This window comes from Rana temporaria, chromosome 3 (assembly GCF_905171775.1).
Source record: "Rana temporaria chromosome 3, aRanTem1.1, whole genome shotgun sequence".
NCBI lineage: Eukaryota > Metazoa > Chordata > Amphibia > Anura > Ranidae > Rana > Rana temporaria.
This window is the reverse complement of record NC_053491.1, coordinates 125,876,430-125,894,962: the sequence shown is the minus strand read 5'-3', so window position 1 is coordinate 125,894,962 and position 18,533 is coordinate 125,876,430. Positions and strand designations below refer to the sequence as shown.

General features: G+C 42.3%; 1 protein-coding gene across 2 annotated transcripts in view; it reads right to left on the bottom strand.

Annotated features, from left to right (window-relative positions):
* Positions 1-18,533, bottom strand: part of PROSER2 (proline and serine rich 2) — a 44,054-nt gene that overhangs the window by 18,089 nt on the left and 7,432 nt on the right. For both annotated transcript variants that reach the window (XM_040343389.1, XM_040343391.1), the window contains exon 2: positions 3,824-4,003. In XM_040343389.1, the coding sequence (XP_040199323.1) occupies positions 3,824-3,955 (132 nt within the window). In that variant the 5' untranslated portion in view covers positions 3,956-4,003. The remainder of the gene's footprint in view (positions 1-3,823; positions 4,004-18,533) is intronic.

The following is an 18,533-nucleotide window of genomic DNA, read 5'->3' as shown; positions in this document are numbered from 1 at the left end:
GGAGCATTAGAAAAAAGACAGCATCAAACAACCTTTTTACACAATGCAGAGGATTTTACTGTTGTGGGTTTAGTAACACTTTAACTTTTATAGCAGAGTTTCCAACCTTTTGACTTTTCTGAGCCAGATTGAAAGAAAAGGAATGGTCTTGGGCCACACATAAAATACACGACACCATAAGGATAGCTGATGAGCAGAAAACATTGGCAGGTCATGTTAATGATCACTGATATAAATAAAGTTAAAAAAATAAAAAATAAAATGTTTGTAACTTTATAAATAAAAAAAACACAACATAAAGCTAGTGCGATATTTTACATTGTTTTTTTATAAACAAACGCATCAATATCTGGTTGGATGGATGTAGTGGCAATTTTATTGAATTCTCAAGGTGCTATTTAGATATTTTGGTTCTGATTCCCTTTGCGTGCTTCATCTTTGAAAATAGTTGCTCGCAAATATAGGTGCTTTCAAAAACTGATCATATAAATAATGTGCGATTGTGAAGAGTGGGATATTTTTCTTTGAGAAGATACAATTTATAAAAGTCCAGTAAAGAGACACTGTTAATGTTTTTCTTCTTGCGCATTTAAAAAAAAAAAAAAAAAGAAAAAAAAGAAGTAGGTTTACAATTTTGTGTTGGGCGTATTCATAGCAATCTTGGGCCGCATGTTTGACATTCCTGCTTTATAGAATTAGCACTTAAAATAGAATTAAAAGTAAGAACCTGATGTACGACCGGTTGCTTTAAAAGTAATCTGTAGGCAGTAGGACATATATAGGAATAATTTCTGCCACTACATCACAAAGATCATATATCATTCACTAGAGCATAGGTGTCAAACACAAGGCCCGCGGGCCAAATCCGGCCTTCCAGGCCATTTCATGTGGCCCTCGCACCTCTCCTGCAGCTCCAGCCCTCCTCTGGTCCTCCTCCAGGACCCTTACTTTCTGCTTTCAAGCAATGCATCCAGCTTCTTCCCAGCAGCAGCATAAAGAAAGGGGGGTGCACTGTGATGTAAGGGAGAGTGGGGGACCCAACTTCTGATGGCGTGGTGGCTCTTGACATCCAATGTAAGGGGAGGGGATGCGCTGGACATCTAATCTTACAGATAAATCCGGCCCTTTTGGAGGGCAATAAATGCTGATGCGGCCCACGATAAAATTGAGTTTGACACCCTTGCACTAAAGGATGACTGGCTACAGGGGTCAACTACAGCACATCCACTAACATTTTGTAGTAAAACAGAAAAGAGGAAAATATGGGACTTTCAAGTGCTAATAAGAATCATAACAAATTTAAACCATTGTTGGTAAAAATAAAAAACACAAAAAAAAAACATATTGTTTATTGTTCTTTTTAGTCTTAGACCTGGTTCGCACCTATGCATTTTTTAGAGCATTTTGAGTTCTGCAGAAACACACTACAGTCCATCTAACATAGTTACCTAAGGATCACGTTCACTGTGCATTTTATGGAAAGGGCCAGGGACTTTTTTTCTGTTTTTTGGCTCCATAGACTTTAATGGACCAAAAACGTGTATTGAAAGATGCAAAATACCCCTAAATAGGCTATCCCCACTTCAGTCCATCATGAACACTGCTGCCAGGCTCATTAACCTTACAAACCGTTCAGCGTCTGCTATACCTCTGCCAATCCCTTCAATGGCTGCCACTCAACCAATGAATTAAATTCAAGATACGAACAATAACTTACAAAGCCACCCACAACCTGCCACCCCAGCTACATCACAAACCTAGTCCCAAAATACCAGCCTAATCGTTCTCTTCGCTCCTCCCAAAACCTCCTGCACTTTTACTCCCTTGTCACTTCGTGCCATGGTCGCCTCCAGGACTTCTCCAAAGCCTCTCCTATCCTCTGGAATGCTCTACCCTACTTTGTCAACTTTCAGACGATCCCTGAAATCGCATCTCTTCAGAGAAGCCTATCTGGACCCCACCTAACAACTGTACATTTATTTTCTCCATCAACACATCCCCCACCCCCCCCCTACAGGTATTACCTCTTGTAGCTCTTGACCCTCCCTCTTAGATTGTAACGAGCAGGGCCCTCGAATTCCTGCTGTATTAAAGTGTATTGGATTTGCACTTGTCTACCCTTAAGTTGTAAAGTGATGTGTAAACTGTTGGCAATAAATAAATCCTATATAATAATAATAAAAAGGTGTGAACCCGGCCTAAAACAATGAAAGATGCGTTTTTACAAACAATGGTTTAAATTAGTTATGACCCCAAGTAGCACTTGAAAGGTCCCATGTTTTCCTTTCTTTGTTGCTACTGGAGGAGGGGATATATCAGATGTTATATATGGTCCCTCAAAAAAAAAAAAAAAAACAGTACTAGAGGTATCTGTAGAGTGACTCCCCTGCCCCTATGTATAGGCTACACATGAACACATGGGGGTTGATTTACTAAAAGCAAAAAGACTGTGCATGCTGCAAGAGCATTTGCTACAGCATAGCTCCCAACTGTCCCTGATTTGGAGCAATGTCCCTCTGTCCCTCTTTTCCCCCTCATTTTGGTCTGATCCATATAGTTGTATATAAAATGAACTTTTTATCTTTCAAAAAGTGTTTCCCAGTGCTAAACCTTTCATCCAATGTATAAATTGCTGCATTTGTACATTTTAAAAGCCAATATAAACGAATAGTGGTGATAAAAAAAAAGTCCCTTGTGCATTTAATTGTCCTTTAACATGGTGTGGCAGGGGGCGTGTCCCATGCCTACATACGTTTACTAGTAGGTGTCCCTCATTCCCATCTCAAAATGTTGGGAGGTATAGCTACAGAGCTTAGTACATGAAGGGAGAGGATATGCTATTTTTTGACATTCCTTGCATGTGATTGGGTATTCTCTGCAAAATATGCAGTTGCACTCACACATTTTTGCCTTTAGTAAATCAACCCCATGGCTGTACATATAGAATTTGTAACGTGACAATTCTTTAAGACCCTGAAAGCACAAATAAGTGTGGTTGGATCATGCCCCACCTCTAATGTCTAAAGAAGACATAAACATAAAATGCCTGTAGATTTTTGGTTGATTATTTGTCACCTGAAAATTGTAAAGCATGGCCTTTTATAGATATTTTGAAAATGCCAATTCTTGAAAAGAGTAAACGAAGAAGCTGAACTTCGTTTATCGGTAAACTGGGCTTTGTAACCTTTTTTATTATGAGCTTTAAGAAGCTTATCCTCTGAAATCTCTTTAATTTGGCCATATGGCACTTCAGGGAAATTCTATTCTGAAGAGCAGGTAAAAAAATAAAAAATAAATGTGTTTTATACAGGACAGGGCAGGTCAATGCACACCTAACTTAACTGGAATACCTGACTCCAATTACCTGCTTTACAAGAGAGAATTATACTACAGGTTCACATATTTTTTCATCTACGTCTTTATTTCATTTTTATTATGAAGATATGGCAGGATACAATATCATCTTTGTGCTTGTTGCTATATTTGTTTTATGTTCCTGATGAAAAATTTTAGAAGCAATTCCATGCACAAATCCAAAAAAGACCTACATTTTCACAAACGTTTGTTCACAACTAGCAATAAACAGTAAGTTAAACCAATGTTTCTCAACTCCAGTCCTCAAGGTGCCCCAACAGGTCATGTCTTCAGGATTTCCTTCAAATGAAACTGCTGTGGCAATTACTAAGGCAGTGAAACTGATCAAGTCACCTGTGCAAACATGACCTGTTGGGGCACCTTGAGTACTGGAGTTGAGAAACACTGAGTTAAACACATAAGCAATCATGACCTAAAATGTATATTGTTTCAGATATAAAGGTCTTACCATATTGAAGCTCCTGGTTCTGGATCGGTGACTGCCTTGACTATCAAAACTTCCACTTCGATCAAAGTCACTACGGTTATGGAACTCCGATTCCATACTTGAAGAACTCAACTTTAAGAAGTTGCTTGGCATTCTCACAACGGTGAACTTCTATCAGAGACCAGGAACCATACCCAATCACTAAGAAAAGGAAAAGAGTAAACAATATGACTCAAAGGTTTGGTTCCACAATTAAGCACTTACAATAATAATAATAATACCATCATGCAACATATTAAAGCATCAATTTCACAAAATGGAAGTCTTTGTGGAATCCAGTCCTTCTATTATTTTGTACCTTCACTACATCAACAACTTTATTTAAAGGAATTAAGGCAAAGTCCCCCCCCCCCCCCCGCAACTTATGTTGCCAGTGCTCCTCTGCCTCACCAGTTTCCATTGTAGCCAGCAGCAATACCCAGTGCTTGGAAGTATGGGACAATATGCAACCTTCACCCATGTGAAGAGAGCTTGGGTCTAGCAGCCAATTGCTAGGCCTGAGTACTGTCATATAACCAAGGGTGTGATGCCGCCATTTCTTTGCATGACATCAGTTGCCACTGGGGCTTTTGGTGTTGACCCTGACAGAGGAAGGAGCGGCAGAGGAACAGGGCTAAGTAACAGTGGGTCGGGAGACCCAATTGCAGACATTCTCACTTTGCCCTGAAAGGGCAACTGTACAGAGGAGTATCTTTATGAACAGAGCAGAAATCTTAGCACAAACTGTAGTGATCTATAGCAACCAATTACATTTCACTTTACTGACATGTGACTAATACAAGATAGATTCAGTGTAACTGCTATGGATACTGCAGTTTGCACTTTTGTTTCATGTACTGCAATGTTATTGTAAAACCTGTTTGTCTACAATATCAGCATATAAATCAGTACTTGAATAGCAAGGAAAGGGTAAACATATTATTGGAGGAGTTGTAACAATAAAGCTAATTACAATCTGGGTTAGCCATGGGACCCAGAGCATTTAATACTGGTAGGTCCATTTATGGTATTAAACAAAAAAGAAAGTACAGTATATACTCGAGTATAAACCAACCCAAATATAAGCCAAGGCACCCACATTTACCACAGAAAAAACTGGGAAAATGTATTGACTTAAGTATAAATCTAGTGTGAGAATGCAGCAGCTACTGCAAGTGGAAAGGAGGGTAAACAATGCCCATTTGCATGTCTCAGCCTCACTGTGTCCATCTGCATGTCTCAGCCTCACTGTGTCCTGTGCCCATCTGCATGTCTCAGCCTCACTGTGCCCATCTGCATGCCTCAGCCTCACTGTGCCTCAAGTACCTTGATTGGCGTTGTGCCCCATCTGCCGTTGCGCTGGCATTATGATCTCCTGGCGCTGTGCCAATCTGCAGCCTTAGTATCTCCCGGCGCTGTGATACATTCAGTCTAGTCGGTGGCCATGCAGTGTAACAAAGCACCGCCTCCTCCTCGTCCGTGATGGAACACTGACTCGGTTTCCCAGCAGTGAGTCAGTGTTCAGCCTATCACGGACGAGGACGAAGCGGCGCTTTGTTACACTGCATGGCAGCCGACTGGACTGAATGTATCACAGCGCTGGGAGATAAGGCTGAAGATGGGCACAGCGCCGGGAGGACTAGAGTATAAGCCGAGGGGGGCATTTTCAGCACCTTGTTGAATCTATGACATGAAGAATGCAGGCAAAAGCTGGTTCAACCCGATACTTGCAAGGTGTACATAATACAATGGCCGGTGAGTGTATATTTAACCACTTGCTTACTGGGCACTTAAACCCCCCTCCTGCCCAGACCAATTTTCAGCTTTCAACGCTGATGCACTTTGAATGACAATTGCACGGTCATACAACAAAGTACCCAAATAATATTTTTTATCATTTTTTTTCCCCACAAATAGAGCTTTATTTTGGTGGCATTTGATCACCTCTGCGGTTTTTATTTTTTTGTTACATTTTTTTTAGAAATACTGAATAAAAAAAAAATTATATTATATTATATTATATATATATATATATATATATATATATATATATATTTATCCTTCATTGATGTACACTGATGAGGCTGCACTGGTGGGCACTGATAGGCAGCACTGATTGGCACCACTGGTGGGCAATGGCAGGTGGCACTGGCAGTGGGTACGGATTGCACAGATGAGACAGAATTGCATCTTCCTCTTCGGGACCGATGTCCCTTGCACATAAGCTGGTGACCGTCTTTTTTCTCCTCACGCTGTCAGCGTGAGGAGAAAAAAAAACAGATTACAAGCTTTTGTTTATATCACGTGATCAGCTGTCATTGGCTGACAGCTGATCACGTAGTAAGGGGGCGGTGACTCGTGATTACAGCACACGCCCCGCGCACCCTGCAGGGGCGCGCAAAGAGAGGACGTCTATTGACGGCCTCCAGGCAATTGGGGTCCATGCTGTGGCCGTCATTCGGCTTATATCGCGGACGCCTAGTGGTTAAATGTGCAATACAATTGATCCAAACTAAAGCCTCCTTCCGAGTATCAGTAAGAAATGTGAGGTCTTCTGCCTGTAAAAATTAAAGACTATATTTGAAGACTATGGGCCAGATCCACAAACGAATTACGCCGGCGTATCTATGGATACGCCGCGTAATTTCAAAGTTCCCCCGTCGTATCTTTGTTTTGTATTCACAAAACAAGATACGACTGAATGAGGGATCGATCCGACAGGCATACGTCTTAGTACGCCATCAGATCGTAGATGCATATTTAGGCTGGCCGCTAGGTGGCGTTTCCGTCAAATTCCGCGTTGAGTATGCAAATTAGCTAGATACGGCGATCCACGAATGTACATCCGGCCGGCGCATTTTTTTTACGTAGTTTCCGTAAGGCTTTTTTCGGCGTATAGTTACCCCTGCTATATGAGGCGTATCCTATGTTAAGTATGGCCGTCGTTCTCGTGTCGATTTTTAAAAATGTTACGTTGTTTGCGTAAGTCGTTCGCGAATAGGGCTTTGCGTAGAATGACGTCACCGTCGTAAGCATTAGCTTGTTCCGGTTTAATTTCGAGCATACGCACTGGGATACCCCCACAGACGGCGCATGCGCAGTTGAAAAAAAACGTAATTTACGTCGGGTCAAGACGTATTTACATAAAACACGCCCCCATCACATACATTTGAATTGCGCGCCCTTACGCCGCCTAAGTTACGCTACGCCGCCGTAACTTACGGCCGAAATTCTTTTTAGGATACCAAAAAAAACTGTAAGTTACGGCGGCGTAGCGTATCATAGATACGCTACGCCGGACGGAAGAATGCGCCGATCTACCTGGATCTGCCCCTATATTTATCAATGTATTGTGCTATCTGGTGCGTTGACATGTTGTCATTTTATTTCCATAGCATAGTTTATTAAAGCAAAATGAAGACGTCAGGTATAGTAATACGGAAAGTCATAGAGTCCACGCTTCCTTTACAAATCTAGGTATTAGATAATAATGCAGCAGATAATTTGATGAGTTTTAGAGAAGACCTAATAACACACAACGCATTGTACGCGGTTGTCTGCAAAGAACAAAGATGGAGCTGCCTATAAAAACAAAGCACTATTAAACTGAATGCCCACAAGTGATTCAGGCTTTATATTATCTAAAGAAGAGATTAATAAGCAGGTGTGTTCATTATTATCAAAACAAGCTATATATGCCATGAACAATAAAAGAGGAAATTCATTGCGTATATTGTTAGTGATGAACAAAGGCTCCGCTTTGAACAAGACAGGGATTTATTGTATACACAAGCTCATCCAATTGCTAGATATCTCCTCTGCTTCACGTTCCCTCTGCATTAATGTACCATAGATGAGATTGGGAAAGGTGCTTGCATCAATTTGTTTCACCAGCATTTAGAAGCAAAGGAGATCTCTAGCTGTTCATTTTCATTAGTGACAATTGCCTTCAGGTTGACAACGTTCGCAATTGATGCAAAAAATGTTTTAACTAGTTGTGTAATGTACCAAGTAAATTAGGATTTCAATATAGCAGAATTTTCCAGGCCTGGCTACAAAAAACTATTATAGGAAAAACTGTGTTCTTCATTAGATGTAAGAGCTACCTGTATATAGCCAACGTCTATTAAAGTTCAAGATGAACTCCAGGCACGAAAAAACTTTCATGAAAATCCATTCCTTAATAGTCACATAGGTTTTTAAATCTATATTGTGTGCACCAAATATATTTGCAGACCCAGATATTACCATATAAAAAGTAGCAGTGACGTCATCAAGGTGCTGTACATAAGTCTGGGCAGAGAGCAGAGTTGTGGGAGGGACCCTGCAGGTCCCACCCACTATAGAATGCCTGCAGGACACTACAGGAGGAAAGTGGAGTCAAGACCAAAGTGGAGACAAGACAAGACCAGTCACCCTACACAAGGAGAGAGAGCAGCACTGACTGGTCTTCATTAGAGTGGATGCAAGCCCTCTCCTATAACCAGTGAAGTGAACAGCCTCAGGTGATACACAGAAATGTAAACAAATCTACCTACATACGTTTACATGTATATCTGCTGTCTTTAGCTTGCTATATTCTTTAGAATTCTAACATTGTGTTAGAATTTTTACTTCTTCATTCAGCAGTAGGAGTGGATTCTTGGCATACACTGTGCGACAGCTGATTGGAGGAAAGGCACCCCCCCTCCCCTCCACATGGAAGATGAAGGAACGAATGTGCAGAGCTGTGCTGTGACAAGACATGCTCTCTGCTAATCTATTTGAACAATACAAGGAAAAGGCGCACGCTATTTGTTCACATTAAACCCATGGGTATAAAGGAAGTCCATTAAAAAGTCCATATGACATAAGAGTAAATAAAAGTCTGTTCACTAAGGGCTGCCACCAACGTAGGAATAGAATCCAGATTCAGCAAAGCCTAAATAAACAAAGGAGAGAGGCGCCTCTAAGTGTAGGAGTAAAAACAATTTATTTACAACCATACAAATGGCAACTCAAATTTATGTGGAATAAAACAGGCACATCTGTAGTTTTTGATATCCCAAAGAATGTCATCAGTAGACTTTGGGTCCCTCAGCTGATAGCGCTGCGTGGCATCCCTGCAGGTCACTGCTGATGGAAAAGTCGGCTGTACGGTTACCGGCCCTAGAGCGAGGCTTTATCTGCCTAGTTCACACCACTGCGTGCAGTTTTTTCCAGCGCAGCACAGGGTAAAGGCAATCCAACATGCGGCCAGCAATTGAACTTTAAGAGATGGCTGTGTGACATCTCAATAAAGTTCTTAAAAAAAAAGAACAGAGAGATCAGCGCATGATCACTGCACTGATCAGGCCGGACTGCGCTGCACACCACGTTGTAATGCAGCAATTGCTTGGAAAATACTATTAGGCGAGGTTAACACTGGTACGACAAACGCTCTGACAATGGGAGCTCATGTCACATGACGTGTGAAAATTATTATTTCCCTATGGGAGCCATCTTAACTGGTCCGACACAAGTTGGTCCGACTTTAAAAATGCTCCCTGTACTACTTTGGTCCGACTTTGATCCTACTTCAGCCCACTGAAATCGGATCAAAGTCGGATCGACGTCTTCCCTGATCCGACTTTGGCATTCGACATGTGCTCTGATGATGTTGAGGGGGAACTCCACAGCAATTTTTATTTTTTTTAAAAACCGGCATGCCAGAGCATACCAGGCCCTTCGGTCTGGCATGGATTTTAAGGTGGAAGCCCCTACGCCGCAAAAACGGCATGGAGGTCCCCCCAAAATCCATACCAGAACCTTATCCGAGCACGCAGCCTGGTCGGTCAGGAAAGGGGGTGGGGACGAGTGAGCGGGGTCACTGTGTGACGTTATCTGCATTTCCATGTTCTGTGTACTTTGAGGCCTCGTACACACGACCGAACATGTCTGCTGAAACTGGTCCGCGGACATGTCCGACCGTGTGTACGGCCTAGCGGACCGGATTCCTGGGCTAGCGGACAGGTTTCCAGCGGACAAAAGTTTCTTAGCATGCTAAGAAACTTGTCCGGTGGAAACCTGTCCGTCGGACATGTCCGATGGTTAGTACAACTCATCGGACATGTCCACTGGCCCGAAATCCCGCGCATGCGTCAAAGTGATTCGACGCATGCGTGGAAGCATTGAACTTCCGGGTTCGCGCACGTTGCCGCCACGTCACCGTGTATTCTGTCCGCGGGGAATTTGTACAAACATCAGACCAAATGATCCCAGCAGACATGTCCGATGAAAACGGTCCGCGGACCGTTTTCATCGGACATGTCTGGTCGTGTGTACGAGGCCTGAGAGAGCAAATATAGTGAAAGCAGGGTCCTGGGTTTAGTAACACTTTAAGAAAGACTTTTAGAAGGATATTTCTAGCACCTGTACTCTTCTGTTATAGGTTAGATCCGGTGATAATCTGCTCTTTCATTTTAATGACAAAGAGATATAACCAAAATTATAATCTGGAAAGGTTCAGCACACATCAGATGGGAAGCACCAGAGCAACATTTGTTTAATGCCAGATACCATAATGAGAAGGCATGAAAAGTCTAAGCAAGCGCCATCAAACTGGATCTGCCATTCTACAACATAAGAGTGAGTTAAAAAAAACTCACAAAGAAAGAAAAATGATAATATTGCTCAAAGCAATGATTGTTAATTTTCAAACCAAAATCCAGTGGGTAAAATTTACCTTCAGGCAGGCTCCGTGACTCAAATTATTTCGTATTTCAGATCACTGAAATCAGTAGTCCTTTTGTTTAACCACTTAAGGACCGCCGTACGACGATATACGTCAGCAGAATGGCACGGCCGGGCACAGGGATGTATATATATGTCCCCTTTAAGAGCCCAGCCGTGGGTGGCGCACGCACGTGACCCGGTCCAAAGCTCCGTGACCGCACCCGCAGGACCCGATCGCCGCCGGTGTCCCGCGATCGCTCACAGGAGCTGAAGAACGGGGAGATGTGTGTGTAAACACAGCTTCCCCGTTCTTCACTGTGGCAATGTCAGTGATCGTCTGTTCCCTGATATAGGGAACGACGATCACTGACGTCACACATCCAGCACCACCCCCCTACAGTTAGAAGCACACATGAGGTCACACGTAACACCTTCAGTGCCCCCTAGTGGTTAACTTCTAAACTGCCATTGTCATTTTCACAGTAATCAGTGCATTTTTATAGCACTTTTCGCTGTGAATGGTCCCAATAATGTGTCAAAATTGTTCGATGTGTCTGCCATAATGTCGCAGTCACAAAATAAATTGCTGATCGCCGCCATTAGTAGTAAAAAAAAAAAAATATTAATAAAAATGCCATAAAACTATCCCCTATTTTGTAAACGCTATAAATTTTGCACAAACCAATCGATAAACGCTTATTGTGATTTTTTTTTACCAAAAATAGGTAAAAGAATACGTATCAGCCTAAACTGAGGAAAAAAAATGTTTTTTTATATCTTTTTAGGGGGATGTTTATTATACCAAAAAGTAAAAAAATATTGCATTTTTTTCAAAATTGTCGCTCTATTTTTGTTTATAGCGGAAATAAATAAATAAATAAAACGCAGAGGTGATCAAATACCACCAAAAGAAAGCTCTATTTGTGGGGAAAAAAGGACGCCAATTTTGTTTGGGAGCCACGTCGCACGACCGCGCAATTGTCAGTTAAAGCGACGCAGTGCCGAATCGCAAAAAGGGGCAAGGTCCTTAACCTGCATAATGGTCCGGCTCTTAAGTGGTTAAAGAAGGACTTTGGCAGTTTACCAATTATTTAGTGCTTGGGCTAAAAATAAAAAAGTAAAAAAACATGTTCAATTTAGGATCCGCAAAAAAGGGGGAGTTGGGACTTTAGATGAAGCAATATGAAATGCGGAGGTAAGAGTAATTAAAATTATTTTATTAGTAACAAAATTGTAGTAGACCAATAGTTTCATATACCGTATTTTTCGGACTATAAGGCGCACCGGGTTATAAGGCGCACTATCGTTGAGCGCCTAATAACAGGTTTTTTTCCATACATAAGGCGCACCGGGTTATAAGGCGCACGCGGGTATAGAAATTTAATGAATGAATGCACACACCTCTGTCACACGCAAGCGCCAGCTCCGAAATGCCGTCGCATTCCAGTGACGTCAACGTGGCTCACGCTGCGCCCCATGCCTCGCTTTCAACAGTGTCACCGTACCAGCTAGTTTCACTGCTATACGGACGGTTCGACATAGAGGGGCATAGGAGCATTTTACAGCTTACATCTGGTGCGGAAGGACGTTACAGTAGAGACTATTTCCATGATCTACATGCCGGATCTCTACTATTTACATGTAAGTGGATGCTGTAAACCTATCATGTATGTCTGTAATGCTCAATACAACCATACATAAGGCGCACCGCATTATAAGGCACACTGTCGATTTTTGAGAAAATTAAAGGATTTTAAGTGCGCCTTATAGTCCGAAAAATACGGGAATATACATATTTGATTGCACAAGGTAACAATATGATGGATAAAAAGGTACATGTAAATTCAGATATAAAACATAATCATAGGGATAAATAGTAGTTGATGTAATTATACAAACATGACCGATGAACTGGCCTAATAAATGCCAAGGTGGCCTGCCCGATAGCTGTGTCTGTGTTCACAGGACATATGAATACATTATGTTATATAGGCAGTTGGATATCAGATCATATCTAGTATAGCTGTGGCATCAGATATAGCTCGACGCGTTTCGTCGGATCAAAGTAAGATTAAAAAGCTTTAAAGAAAAAATGTAAATACAAATCCAGTTGAAGTTAGATAACCACCTTCAAGTAAACACCGAAATATCATCTTTAGGTGAAGCAGGTGAACCTGTCACATATTTCCAGTAAAAAGGTTTTCTTGGTTGTAGAATTTCTAAGATGTTTCCTGTTAGACATGAAAACACTAAATGTCATACTCCCAGCGGCCATTTCCACTTCATAGTTTCTTACTTTGGCACGCCATCAATATCAGTAAAAATGTTATGCTGCAAATTTATTATAGGTTTAAAATTGGGGTATGCGACGACGGTATTGGTTTTTAATTGCATTCATTCTTTTGTAGGCTGTATCTTTATGAGTTGTGTGTCCTCGGTAATGTGGCCAATATATACTGGTCACAGTACGAATGTCTAATTACTAACCATTACACATCAGGTAGAGTTTCAATTAGACAACATCTGGTTTTAGTCATCAGTGAGTAAGCTCTTAGTACATATCTACATATCTGAGCCCACTTCTCCAACTGGTCACACTGGATTTTCAAGTACAGCCTCGGATTCCTACAGAATGAATGAACTAAACAAACACGCTTGTCTTCACTGGTTTCAAGTCTTGGAGACAAGTTATTCAAACAACCCGGTGCAACCATGCAGGACTATGCATGGAGAGTTTACGACCCTTTTGGGAAGTTGGGTATACACTCTGTTCATGTGTACACAACCTTCCATTCCAATCAACAGGTGTTTTTTATACTTGTATATTCTGTCACGGCACATCACTCTTTTCCCAATAACAAGCCTTCACTTTTCTGTTGAGACACCCAATGTCTGTTAAGCCACTGCCTTTCCAATCACGGTCAGCAGCTTGAAGGAGAACTCCAAGCAGTTTATTAATAAACATATAATTAAGCAAATTAAGACAGGTTTCTCTCTCTCCGTACTTAAAGCGGAGGTCCGCCATTTTTTTTTAAGTCAGCAGCTATAGATACTGCAGCTGCTGACTTTTAAAATAAGGACACTTGCCTGTCCAGGGCGCCCGCGATGTTGGCACCCGATGCCAACCCGACCCTCGGATGCTGCCGCCGCTATCTTCGGTATAGAGTCAGTAAGGGAATCAGGAAGTGAAGTGGCTTCACTTCCTGGTTCCCCACTGCGCATCCGTGTCTTGCACTGCGCAATATCACTAGTCCCTGCTGTCTTCTGGGACCCGAATACAGCGGGGGGCGTGGCGTAGACTCTTGCAGATATTGCGGGAGTCTATGCCAGGAAGTGGGTAAAAATACCTGTCTTAGACCCCACCCCCTCTCTTCCCTGATTGGCTGACTGACTTTTATTGACAGCCACGGGAGCCAAAGGCCCAGCTGCTATGTCTCAGTCAATCACATTTGTGGACATCGCTGGAGAGAGATCGGGCTCTAGGTAAGTAATTAGGGGGTGCTACTACACACAAACTTTTTTTATCTTAATGCATAGAATTTACAACTCCTTTAAGCTTGTTGGGCTTATATTGGTTCTCACTGTTGTACAGCATGCTGGCCTAACCCTTTTCCAAGTGTAGCTTACCTCTTCATTCTGTAACTTGTTATGATAAGCACTGACCAATGCATAGCCATTGTTTTCTGTATACAAATGTAAAACCCTTACTAAAATCAATTTGAACAAAAATAAAGTAAACCTGTCAAAAACTTGGGCAATTCAAGTTAAACATAGGATGAAAACATACAAAAGCAGTGTCTACCGTTAATGAAATTGCATGTCAATACGACTGGTATCCCGAGGTACAGGCAGCTGAATTATAAACACTATATTACCAAAAATATTGGGACACCTGCCTTTACACGCACATGAACTTTAAAGTCATCCCAGTCTCAGGCCCCGTACACACGACCGAGTTTCTCGGCAGAATTCAGCCAGAAACTCGATCAGAGCCGTATTCTGCCGAGAAACCCGGTCGTGTGTACACTTTCGGCCGAGGAAACCGACGAGGATCTCGTCGGGCCAAATAGAGAACATGTTCTATATTTCCTCGTTCGTCAATGAGCAAACTTGGCTCGCCGAGATCCTCGGTGGTTTCACAAGGAACTCGACGAGCAAAACTATGTGTTTTGCCCGTTGAGTTTCTCGGACGTGTGTACGGGGCCTTAGTCCGTAGGGTTCAAGATTGAGTTGGCCCACCCTTTGCAGTTATAACAGCGTCAACTCTTCTGGGAAAGCTGTCCACAAGGTTTAGAGGTATCTATGGGAATGTTTGACCATTCTTCCAGAAGCGCATTTGTGAGGTCAGGCGCTAATGTTGGACAAGAAGGCTTGGCTCGCAGTCTCCACTCTAATTCATCCCAAAGATTTTCTATTGGGTTGAGGACAGGACTCATGCCTGTGCATGCCAGTTAAGTTCCTCCAGCCCAAACTCGCTCATCTATGTCTTGGACCTTGCTTTGTGCATTGGTGCGCAGTCATGTTGGAACAGGAAGGGGCCATCCCCAAACTGTTCCCACAAAAGTTAGAACTAAGTGGCCAAGCCCAACCCCTGGAAAACAACCCCACACCATAATGCTTCCTCCACCAAATGATTTGGACAGTGCACAAAGAAAGGTCCATAAAGACATGGATGAGCGAGTTTCGGGTGGAGGAACTACACTGGCCTGCACCTCAACCTGATGAAACATCTTTGGGATGAATTAGAGCAGAATTAGAGCAGAGACTGAAAGCCAAGGCTTCTTGTCCAAGATCAGTGCCTGACAAATGCGCTCTGGAAGAATAGTCAAACATTCCTATAGACACACTCCTAAACATTGAGGACAGCCTTCCCAGAAGAGTTGAAGGTGTTATAGCTGCAAAGAGTGGGCCAACTCAATATTGAACCCTACGGACTAAGACTGGGATGAAATTAAAGTTCACGTGCGTGTAAAGGCAGGTGTCCCAATACTTTTGGCAACATCGTGTAGAGGTTTCCATGCTTAACAACGTGGATGGAGAAATCTCCTGCTGTGGCTATTGAATGCAAGTGATGTTGAGCTGACCAATTTTTGCTCTGCTCCTTTGATTTCTTTTGAACAAGGGATATTGAGTGGGAGGGAGGTGTCTGATCTCCGGTACACTTCGGGGGATGATTACTACATAATGGAATGGTGTTTGGTGGCATGGATAGCAGGAAAGGTGAGTATTTACATTTTGTTTTACAGGTAAGCTTTCTTTGGGAATCTTTCCTATAGTGACAGAGTCACTTTAATGGCAGAATGACCAGGTATTGTTTTAAAGCGGAGGTCCACTCAAAAGTGGAACTTTCGCTTAAACCACTCCTTGCCCCCTTACATGCGACATTTGGCATGTAATTTCTTTTGGGGGGGGGGAGTGGGGGCTTTAGTAGGAGTGGGACTTCCTGTCCCACTTCCTCCTTCCGCCCAGGGACCGCTTAGGCGATACGTCATATCGCCTACGGCGGCCCCCTCCCTGTAGGCAATCGCCTGGGACTACATGACAGGTCCCGAGCGAACGTCTGACCACTCACAGAGCGCAGCGCCGCTCGCAAATGCGCAGCGAGTGCCCGGCCATAAGGCCGAAAGCTGTCACGGCTGGGTGCCCACACTAGGAAAAGAAGACGCTTGCCGGAGAGGGGGGAGAGAAGCGGACCACGGAGCAGGTGAGTGTCTGTTTATTAAAAGCCAGCAGCTACACTTTTTTTGTAGCTGCCTTTTTAAAAACAAAAAAAACAAAAAAAAAAAAAAGCATGGAACTCCCCTTTAAAAGAGCAAAATACTTGAAATTACAACAAAGCTCATCTCTAAACATAACCCAAACCATCCTCTCTGCTCTTCAAGACCTCCTACTGTCAAGCTCTCTCGTCTCCTCCCATGCTCGTCTCCAGGATTTCTCCAGAGCCTCTCCCATCCTCTGGAACTCGCTACCTCAACCTGCCTGGCTATCCCTTACTCTTGCTACCTTTAGGCGATCCCTGAAAACTCATCTCCTATCACGTCTCCAACTAATCTTTAACCACTTCCATCGGCTCATTGCCCACAGTTACAACCTTTTGTACCACCTGTCCCACCCTATTAGATTGTAAACTCTTCTAAGCAGGGCCATCGTAATCCTCTTGTATTTTATTATAACTGTATTGTCTCCCTTTTATATTGTAAAGCACCGCGTAAACTGTTGGCTCTATAAATCCTGTATAATAATAATAATAATAATAATAATAATAATAATAATCTAAGCAAATATGGACACCCTAACTGTTAAAGCTTTATGAGATTTTAGTAAACGGGTTTAGATCTGCTTTATGTAATTAGTAATATATTTTTAGCATGAATATATAATATATTCAGCTATAAACAAAAACTTTTTGAAAACAAGAACTAAGTGTCTGGTCACAAAAATAGCCCTAATTGTAAGTACAGTAATGAAGATTAACCTAAGCTAGTCCAATTGGCTTCTAGTATTTGCAGTGAAACGATTATCCTTTTTTACTAAACAGACACAAATCTAGTTAAAGGGGTTGTAAAGGTACAATTATTTTTTCCTAAATACCTTCCTTTACCTTAGTGCAGTCCTCCTTCACTTACCTCATCCTTCAATTTTGCTTTTAAATGTTCTTATTTCTTCTGAGAAATGCTCATTTCCTGTTCTTCTGTCTAACTCCACACAGTAATGCAAGGCTTTCTGCCTGGTGTGGAGTGTCGTGCTCTCCCCCTCCCTTGGACTACAGGAGAGTCAGGACGCCCACTAACACACAGCTCTTTTCTCTATCTGCAACGTAGAGAGTGTCCTGACTCTCCTGTAGTCCAAGGAAGGGGGCGAGCACGACACTCCACACCAGGGAGAAAGCCTTGCATTACTGTGTGGAGTTACAGACAGAAGAAGAACAGGAAGTGAGGATTTCTCAGAAGAAATAAGGACATTTAAAAGCAAAATGGAAGGATGAGGTAAGTAAAGGAGGACTGCACTAAGGTAAAGGAAGCTATTTAGGAAAAAAAAAAAATTGTACATTTACAACCCCTTTAAATAATCATAACTAAACTGCCCACGTACACAAGTAAACTCTTTTTTAACAAGATATAAAAAACAGGGAGTTTCACATTTTACCAGATGCGTCTGCACAGGTTTATGTAGAATTTTCTGTATTCATTGACTTTGTATAGAAACCCATTTAGGTTTACTGCTCCTTTAACTCATTTTGAACCAAGATACTCTTGCAGAGAATGGAATGCAGGCTAGCATGGAGGAAATGCCTTCGTGATAAGCTCAAAATAATGTTTCAAATAAAGGTAGATATGTGAGATTACACAAGGATGAGGCACAGAAGCAAAACTATTTCTAGAATACCAGTCAGTAAAGAGGAGTACATAACAAAGTGCCTCAGCAATATACATTGTCCTGTGATTTTATTAGACTTGCATTCTAGCTACTCCTGTAGTATGTCACAGGTGAGTGACATGACAAGAAGTCCAAGTTTTAGAAAGCGCAATGGTGAGGGGCCCTCTGCCCTAGACAAGACGTACACCACTCGGAAACCTCCACGTACTTAAAGTGGATGTAAACCCAAAATGATTTTTTTTTGGCTGGCACAATGTACAGTATACGATTTCCTATCATCTGTGCCCAGTCTTGCCACAACGAGTTAATCCAGCTCTGAGCAATCCTCTTATCTTTTTTCAGTGAGATAAAACAGACAAACTGAGAAAACTTTGTCTGTTCTTCCCCCCTGCTGTGAGTGACAGGTGATTTACATATCTCATGCACGAGCCTGAGACAGGCATTATTTTTTAATTCCCACCCCCGATCCTTTCTTCGCCAGCTCTCCCAGGATCGGCTTCGCCACACCTTAGCAGGATTGGGCATGCTAAAGTCATGTGGTGACTTTTCTGGGTTTTGACTGGATGTTAGTGATCACCGCAGAATTTAGCGTAAGAAATACACAGGAGAAACTGCATGCTGA